Source organism: Panthera leo, chromosome E1 (genome assembly GCF_018350215.1).
Source record: "Panthera leo isolate Ple1 chromosome E1, P.leo_Ple1_pat1.1, whole genome shotgun sequence".
Classification (NCBI taxonomy): domain Eukaryota; kingdom Metazoa; phylum Chordata; class Mammalia; order Carnivora; family Felidae; genus Panthera; species Panthera leo.
Genome location: NC_056692.1, coordinates 19,782,050 through 19,791,826, shown reverse-complemented (window position 1 = coordinate 19,791,826; position 9,777 = coordinate 19,782,050). Strand labels below are relative to the sequence as shown.

Sequence of the window (9,777 nt, the reverse complement as noted above, 5' to 3'; positions counted from 1 at the left end):
CTTAGAAGATACTACATACAGTAAGCTTTGGAAGCACAGGGGCACTCAGCTCAAAGAAGACAGCAACCTGCATATGGGCCACAGGCTATTACCAACCAAGAGCAGCCGAACTGTCAACTCTTCTGTAAAGCTTCCCCTATCTGTCCAGAGTTAACTTCAACAACTAACCTCACTGAATGTAGTATATAACTTTATTATACGGTGTATCCTTTTAAAGTTTATTTTTTTGAGAGACAGCAAGCGGGGGAGGGGCAGAGAAAGGGAGAGAGAGAATCCCAGGCAGCCTCTGCACTGTGAATGCAGAGCCCCAAGCAGGGCTTGATCTCACAAACCACGAGATCATGACCTGGGCCGAAACCAAGAGTCGGACACTTAGCTGAGTCACCCAGGCACCCCTCATTTCTCATTTGTACCCCCTCTATGAGCTTTTTGAAGGCCAAGATAAATTCTTTTTCATTAAAAAGAAAGAAAAAACCACAGAGATGGATAAGCTATTAGGTTAACAATACCATTGAACTGTAAAAATATTTTTAGACTATTACCAAAATTACCATAAGTAACATACTAGTTGCATTTGACGTCACTGGAACTGAAAGCAGGATTTTACATTAATTTTTTTTCTTAATTTCTTACTAGTTCTGACCAGTGGGTGTACTTTTTCTGGATCCTTACTATCATAGCCAAAAGAATATTTTAGTATACGCATTAACAATGCATAATAAAACCAAAACCAAAACCAAAACAGAATACAGCTTTTATATTATTGAACTTTATGTACAAAATCATTTGATTTCAAATAAACATTTAATGTAAAAACAAATGTTCTTTTAAACTGAATTTTTTTTTTTTTACATCTACTGTACCATTCAAATGCTTTATCATCTTACATGATTTCTTCAAAATCTCTTATCAAGGGTACATATAGAAAAGCATTTTTTTATAAATAGAAACAAAGGGATTTTTTCAGCTTTTATTATAAGATGACATAAAAAGTTTACTCAACAGAAGTAATTTCATTACTATTTGGGGGAGGGAATCACCGACTTTTTGTGCAAACAATGCTAGCCTTCTTTTAAGCATTAAGAGCATAACTGCTTAAGAAATGACATAAGCAATAATTCTACACCTACATCTCCCCTAAAATAATCTATTTTTTTTTTTTTTACATATGTGCACAGCTTTAGCAAATTAAAGCCCGAGAGAAATGCTCGAGATTCACTATCCAGAGGCATGATCAGAGTTGACTGTAACTCCTCATGTAGAGAGCTTACCAATCAAGGAGTCTGTAATGAAAGCTGCAGTTTCCCTCTTTCCTATTTTTTTAACACAAAAATCAATGACTAAGAACTTAATACTGGATGACAAATCACATCCACACTATTAGTTAAATAGCCTCACAGTTAAACACATCTTAAAAGACCAATCAAATCAGTATTTACATTTTATAAATTTCTGAAGACACCATTAGAAAGCTTATATATCCCTTCATTAAACAAAATAGGGAACTGCATCTGATGGTGGTGGAATGAAATTAAAAAATTAAAAATACCTGTATTTACAGCAGCATTGATCCTTTATAAATAAAGAATATGAAAATGCAATTATCTTTAAGGATAATAAAAAATTGAGGTGATGTTACTCAACCACAGTGCTTGGAGTTGGAATAAAAATCTATTGGTGCTTGTTAATGTGCCAGTAGTGAAACCACTTTCTGTTGGAGAAAATCCAACTGCAAATATGTGCATAAAACACATATCTCACAGGGCAAAACTGCTCACAATTCAAGTCAGCTTATCTGTATTGGATATTCTAATCATGAAATACATTACAAAGACATCCTTGCAAAGAAAAAAAACAAGTTATAACATCTTCTGGTTCATTTTTATAGAACATTTCCTTCCTCAAAAGTGGCATCTTAAAAATCCCAAACTCATTCTTCCCTTAGTTTATAATGAAAAGATGCGGACAGCTTAATTTTCAATGTGATTACCATGTTGGAAAAAAAAAAAAAAAAAAACAAACAGCAAATGTTCAAGTTTAAAAAAATATACTGGGTGAGCAATGCAATAAAATTATCCACATAAAAACAAATGGTCAGTAACCTTGTAAGCCAATATGACATTTCACTGTCAACTATATGAAAAATTAACATTTCCTCAAACAGGCATAAGATGAAGAAGTGCTATTTTAAAATTGTAAAATGAACTTAGATAAAATATCTCATTGTAATCTCATTCCAAAATGATAAATGATTTCAAAATCAAGGATCAAGGTTTGATTGCAAATAATAATGCAACATAATTTCAAGAAATCTCCAATTTTTAAAAAAGGGAATCACACTCCAATTTTCCCTCCCCAAGAAAAGGTTTCACAATTACAAAGTAGAAAAACAGCCAGTCACAAATGCAAAAAACATTGTAATTTAAATATAGGAAATAATTTCTAGCTTATCAATTCAATATATTTCATAAGACAATTGTTAAAGTTAAAAATACTTTCTTTGAAGTATTGCTTTTCATGCTCAAACTAGAGTGTTTTAATGACATCAATAAAACTGATATACATGTAATGCTGCATAATGAAGTGAAGTAGAACCCTGATACAAATACCCTTGTTGAAATCATTTACTTCATCTAACAGTGCCTGTTTGAAACCTATGATTACAAACAAAAACAAAACTCTTCCTAGAGGCTGAATTCCCTAGAATGACAATTTCAGTGTTTGTCCGTAACATGGGGTTAGGCCTTTTCTTTTCAGAGTTTTTGTTTTTTGCTCTGTTTTGAAACCCCTGAGACACCATCTGCTTCCAAAGCTTTCTCTTTTGAGTTAATTTCACTAAATCCATTTGCTGTCCCATTTTGTTCTTCAGTGATTTCTTCATTTGCAGGGGAAGCAGATTCTCCTTTTTCTAATTTTTGCTGCATTTCACGGAGCTTGGTAACAGCTTTATCTATTGACATTATGCTAATAAGATTAAAGTCATGCATGCTGACTAGATGAAGCATGAAGTTTCGACATAAATTCTTCTTAATTATTTTCTGTCCATAGTTTTCTACAAACAGCATACAGGCATGATTCATTTGATTGTCAGCAATAAACCTATTTAATAAAAATAACACAAACATCAATAGTAATACAAAGCATTTTTGTCAAATGCAACATAACTATGACGATAGTCCAGTAAGTGATGATTTAACAAGCAGTAAAACTACAATGAAGCTGAGATTCAGTGACCTGAATGGGCTTACTGTTTTAAAATTTTTAAGAGATTTAATTTAACCAGAGCTTAAATAGAAATAATTTCTGTCTGTCCTAATGAAATTGCACACAACAGTATTAAGAGTATATAAAGCATTTTCTCTTGCCAGCACCACCTTCATGAACTCTCTACAAACAAGTTAGCTATCTATCCCCTTTATTCTCTCCTTTGACCTTGACACACTTTGCTATTTCAGAAGCAGCATTTCTCTGCATTTTCAGTTCATGGAAAACCTTTAAAGAAACAAAGATGTCACATTTGTGACAATATGGATGGACCTTGTAAGCATTCTGCTAAGTAAAAGAAGTCAGAAAGAAGGACAAATACTGTATGATCTCATTTATATGTGGAATCCAAAAAAAACGGGCATCTGGCTGGCTCTGTTGGTAGAGCATACAACTCTTGATCTCGGGGTCGTGAGTTTGGGCCCCATGCTGGGAGAGAGTACTTGAAAAAAATAAAAACAAAACTCATTTAAAAAAAAGATCAAACTTACAGGCACCAAAGGCAGAAGGTGGGGGGAAGGGGGGATTGGAGGAAGGTATTCAAAAGGTACAAACTTTCAGTTGTAAGATACATAAGAACTAGGGATATAATGCACAACATGACAATAGCTAACACTGTTGTATGATATATAGGAAAGTTGTCAAAAGAGTACTAAGAGTTCTCAACACAAGGAGAATATTTTTTTTTTTTATTCTTTTTATTATATCTGTATGAGAACAAGGATTTTAGCTAAACTATTGTGGTAATCACTTCACAATATATGTAAATCAAACCATCATATGATACGCCTTATAAAGTGATATATGTCAATTATTTCTCAATACAACAGAAAAAAAAGCCACGTTAAAAAAAGATTTGAGGGGCGCCTGGGTTCGGCGTCTGACTTTGGCTCAGGTTATGATCTCGCGGTTCGTGGGTTCAAGCCCTGCGTCAGGCTGTGTGCTGACAGCTCAGAGCCTAGAGCCTGCTTTGGATTTTGTGCCTCCCTCCCTCTCTCTCTGCCCCTCCCCAGGAAGCACTCTGTCTCAGTCTCTCTCTCAAAAATAAACAAACATTAAAAAAAAAAAAAAAAAAAAAAGATTCGAAGATGTCACAACAAATGTGGTACAGTGTGGTTGTGTTAGTAGAAAGCATGCAGGGTGCACCCACAATGAATAAAATTTGAAAAAATAAAATTAAACCAAACAGGAGAATGGCTGCTCAGTTACCCACTGAAACTGTGAGTTCAACAAGGTCTGTAAAGTCTGCCTGCAGATATCGTAAAATCCAAAGTTTACCCAGCTAGCTGCCACTTTATAATGTTGGCAAATCTTTGGATCAAGGAATGAAAATGGAACTCAATATAGTAATACGACTAAAATCCTATCTTGAAACTGGCATATCAGGACAAAAGAAAAAATAGACACTAAACTTCCACATACATACTTTACTCACAATGGAGTTTTAATGACTAGCCCACGGACTAGGCAAACATTTTCTATGAAAGGACAGAGAAACATTTTAGGCTTTGCGATCCGCTGTCTTCCTCTTTTTTTTTCTTTCAACCCACTTAAAATGTGAAGACTATTCTTAGCTCAAGTCCATATACAAAAGAAGGCTATGGCTCATGCACCCTAGACATCTGGGCTAGACAGAACTTCTGCACCAATTCCTCTTCACTCCCAGGAGTAAAGAAACAAAAGTGCTCCTTCCCATTTATTTCATTACAAATGAAAAAACCTTGGCTGCTTGTACTATAGAAGAAAGCCTTAAATGAGGATCTAATAATGGAGTCAGAGGAGAAAAAAAACGTGTATTGACGGGCAAACAGTTCCCACAGGGAAGGAGACAGAACTGTAGGAAAAGCAATGTCGTGGAACACGCTTTTAGCCATAAAGGCACAAGAAGTACTGTTCTACCCTGACTTCTATGGAGCGGTAGTAAGAAATCAGAAAAGCCACTTATATCTTATTCTTCATAATTAAGCAATTTTTAAAATTATGGTAATAACTGTGATAAGTAATTTTCAGGATTTCCACACATACAGCACAGGACGTTATCTTTTTAATCCTTGGCAATAAAAGAAATGAAAATTGGGTCATTAAAAAGACATATTAAAGATAAAAAATGCCGTTAGAGGTTACACCTTCCTTACATAAATCCTTTTTCCCTTATGCAGTTATAATAGTTCGGATTAGAGTACGATTAGGGCACATTATGTCGAAGCTAACGGAATTTTAAATAAGATTCAAACACAGATTTATAGAATGTGAAGTAGCAAGAAGAGCAAAAAGGAAATGGAATATTTAAATTTAGGAATACCCTACCCATGTTTCATGACATGGAGATTCCATAGTTTCATCACCTCCTTCTCTCCTTCATTAACATCAGAAAATTCCTCAATTTGCTAAAAAAGGAAAGAAAAAATATCTATTAAGTGCACAATAAACAGAATTGGTATTTCTAAGAAAAAATTGTGAGAATGTAAAAAACTGAACTTTTGTAACTAATACCACAACTTACTTACACAGCAAAGTGGGAACATCAAACAGCTTTTATTTTAAGTAGTAATTTTAAAAGGGAAACCCTAAGTTACGAAAGAGTTACCTATTAAAAAATAAAAACACAATACAAAATCACAAGAAGAAAACCTGTATTTTCTTTAGTTAGTAACTGTTTCATTTTTATTTATAAAATACTTTTTTATGCCATTTGCAACTATGTGGATGGAACTAGAGGGTATTATGCTAAGCGAAATTAGAGAAAGACAAAAATCATATGACTTCACTTATATGAGGACTTTACGACAGAACAGATGAACACAAGGGAGGTAAAAATAATATAAAAACAGGGAGGGGAACAAAACAGAAGAGACTCTTAAATATAGAGAACAAACAGAGGGTTGCTGGACGGGTTGTGGGAGGGGGAATGGGCTAAATGGGTAAGGGGCATTAAGGAATCTACTCCTGAAATCATTGTTGCACTATATGCTAATTTGGACGTAAATTTAAAAAAATAAAAAAATAAAAAAAAACAACAAAAAACGGGAAAAAATTTTTTTTATTTTAAAGTTGATTTATTTTGGGGCGCCTGGGTGGCGCAGTCGGTTAAGCGTCGGACTTCAGCCAGGTCACGATCTCGCGGTCTGTGAGTTCGAGCCCCGCGTCAGGCTCTGGGCTGATGGCTCGGAGCCTGGAGCCTGTTTCCGATTCTGTGTCTCCCTCTCTCTCTGCCCCTCCCCCATTCATGCTCTGTCTCTCTCTGTCCCAAAAATAAATAAAAAACGTTGAAAAAAAAAAAAAAATTTTAAAGTTGATTTATTTTGAGAGAGAGAAAGAGAAAAAAAGAGAATCCCAAGCATGCTGTGTGAAGCCTGACATAGGGTTCGAACTCATGAACTGTGAGATCATGACCTGAGCTGAAATTGAGTGGGACGCTTGACCAACTGAGCCACCCAGGTGCCCCAGTTGATAACTGTTTAAATAACACAATTACAAAAATTGTGGAGGGGCACCCGTCTGGCTCTGTCGGTGAAACATGAGACTCTTGATCTCAGGGTTGTGAGTTCGAACCCCAAGTCAGGTGTAGAGATTACTTAAAAATAAAATCTTTGGGGTGCTTGGGTGGCTCAGTTGGTTAAGCATTCAACTCTTGATTTCAGCTTACAGTTTGTGAGATTGAGCCCCACTGGGCTCTGTGTTGACACTGTGGAGGCTGCTTAGGATTCTCTCTCTGTCTCTCTCTCTGCCCTTCTCCCGCTCACACTCTCTCTCTATAAATAAATAAATAAACTTCAAGTAAATAATATCAAATCCAATCAAATCTTTAGGGGTGCCTGGATGGCTCGGTTGGTTGAACATCCAACTCTTGATTTTGACTCGGGTCACGATCCCAGGGTTGTGGGATGAAGCCCCACGTCTCGCTCCGTGCTGAGTGTGGAGCTTGCGTAAGATTCTCTGCCCCTCTCCCCCACTCATACGTGCTCTCTAAAATAAAAAAAGAAAATAAAATCTTAAAAAAAAAAAACCTGTGGGGGCACCTGAGTGGCTCAGGTCATGATCTCATGGTTCAAGAGGTTGAGTCCCACATTGGGCTCTGTGCTGACAGCTCACACCTGGAGACTGCTTCCGATTCTGTCTCCCTCTCTCTCTGCCCCTCCCCCATTCACAGTCTCCCTCCCTCTCCCTCTCTCAAACACAAACACTAAAAAAATTTATTTAAATAAAATATAATAATAAAAAAATTGCAGATTCCCACATTCCTTCATTTAGAAAGAGCTCCTGTACATTAAGTCAAGATTTTAAATCATATTAAACAATAGTTTTTAAACACAAATCCGTAAGATTCTAAAGTCACAGTCAATAGTGATACTAGTAATACTTACTGTAATGGTTTTTTCTCTTAGCCATTCAGGATCCTTTTCATCTTCACTGTCTACTTCCATTTCTTGTGGACGGAGAGGTAAACAAGTATCACTATGGAAATACAGACGGTTGTGTCCACTACTGTACGTTCGCTGCTGTTCCACTTCTCCATCTTCAGATTCAAGAAATTCAGACATGCTTGCTTTTGTTCGTTTTGGTCTAATGGAAAGAGATGTTGATGGAACACTGAGTGACAGGGATTCTTTCTATTTCACATCTCTCAAATAGAGTATGTTCCTTGTTTCCTATCTAGGTATGCACATAGTAACTTCCACTGGAAAAACTCCTTAATCTCTCGAACCACTAGAGCAGTCGTGATATTAACATTTAAAACACAGCAAAAAGTTCTAAGGAGGAAGTAAGAAAATCACTGTGGGAGCTGGGGAGGGTTATAAAGCAGTATACCACCCCAGAGACTTAGCTAACAATCTGCAATAATGACTCCCACCTAAATAGTAGCTTTGTCTGGCTCTCCTTTGTTCCTCCACCATCATCAATAAAAGTCAGAGGATAAACTTTTGTTGTATGACCTTTTTACCTACCTGCACACAAGAATGTGTGTGATAGGCGTTCTCTTTACTGGTCCATTTCGGCTAAAAGCAAATCCAGGTTGGCGATGAATATCCTGAGGATTTCCTGCATAGGAGCCATCATAACACTCGTTGATAGAAACATCTATCCTAGCACCTTTTGGATGATACTGTAAGAAAAATGGCAAGATGCTTATAATAAGGAAATATTAATTATCCCTACCCTGAACACCTAACATGCCAATTTATTTTAAAAAGTACTAGTGGGTTCTTAATGTTTTGAAAACTAAAATAAACTACACATACCAGCATGGTGAAAGGGAAGTCAGAAGATCTGGACTCAAGAAGATCTGTGTTAAAATCTTGGCTGTGACATTCACTGGCTTGGTAATTTTGTACAAATTATTTCTTGTTTGAGCAAGAATAAAGAAATGACCACTTAATTCAAAGAGCTGGTGTGAGGATTATGTGTGTCAATATAGGTGCAATATGCAAATATATACAAACTGAATCACTGTAATTCATGCATTAAGCAATCCATCAAATGCAAAGATTTTGGTGTTTTTTGCAGAAGGGAAATTTATTTTATCATGTTTTAATTTCAATATAATTAACGTACAGTGTTATATTAGTTTCAGGTGTACAAAAGTGATTCAACAATTCTATACATTACTTGGTGCTCAACATGCTAAGTGTACTCCTAAAAAAAGCACAATTTTTGAAAGTCAGACTGTCTTATATATTACTGGTAGGGGAAAAAAAAGGGGTGCCTAGGTGGCTCGGTCAGTTAAGTTAGGCGTCCGACTTCAGCTCAGGTCATGACCTCACGCTTCGCGGAGTTCGAGCCCTACATCTGGCTCTCTGCTGTCAGCACAGAGCCCATTTCGGATCCTCGGCCTCCTCTCTCTCCGCCCCTCCCTTGCTCACCCTCACTCTCAGAAATAAACAAACGTTAAAAAAAAAGTTACTTACAACATAATTGAAGATAAATCTGCTGTGGCAGAGTTTAAGATGCTTGAGTAAGCTATAAAGTTTGCGGCAATTCAGAGTACACCATGGGCAATGTAGGTCGTCTCTCGCTTCAGTTTGTTGTCTCGTGTTGTTGTTATAAAGGAACTTGAAAATAACAAAAAACAGCAAATCTCCAACTTAAACATCTCAAGATATTGTTTCATCATCCCCTTTAAAAATAGTTAAAACGACTTAAAAAGAAAATCAAATTAGAGACATTCTTTCATTTAAATATGCAAAATATTTCAGACGTGATGTGCAAAACAAAGGTGTTTCATGATTACTTCAAAATGAAGGGCCAGATGTTTACCTGATAAAATATTCTTAATTTTTGTCGGTTTTCGTTTGAAGTATCTTTTTCTTTTCTTGTTTGTAGGTCCGTATTCAATGATTCTTTAACAGCTGAAAATACATACTTTTATATTTAATGCAAATACCTGCTTATAAAAAGTGAAATAATGCATCTTGTGAAAATAATTAAACATGAAAGGTTTCAAAGAATTCTACTTATGGTACTTAAAACGCTTTTTGTTCTCATCCTCATGTGATGATTATAGGAACAATCTCC

At 36.0% G+C, this 9,777-nt stretch overlaps 1 protein-coding gene across 2 annotated transcripts in view; it reads right to left on the bottom strand.

The window, feature by feature from the left end:
• Window positions 1–338: 338 nt before the first annotated feature.
• Window positions 339–9,777, bottom strand: part of SUZ12 (SUZ12 polycomb repressive complex 2 subunit) — a 46,032-nt gene continuing 36,593 nt past the window's right edge. For both annotated transcript variants that reach the window (XM_042917045.1, XM_042917046.1), the window contains 6 exons: window positions 9,520–9,611; window positions 9,171–9,314; window positions 8,211–8,368; window positions 7,629–7,827; window positions 5,572–5,651; window positions 339–3,099 (listed from right to left, as the gene is read on the bottom strand). In XM_042917045.1, the coding sequence (XP_042772979.1) occupies window positions 2,754–3,099; window positions 5,572–5,651; window positions 7,629–7,827; window positions 8,211–8,368; window positions 9,171–9,314; window positions 9,520–9,611 (1,019 nt within the window). In that variant the 3' untranslated portion in view covers window positions 339–2,753. The remainder of the gene's footprint in view (window positions 3,100–5,571; window positions 5,652–7,628; window positions 7,828–8,210; window positions 8,369–9,170; window positions 9,315–9,519; window positions 9,612–9,777) is intronic.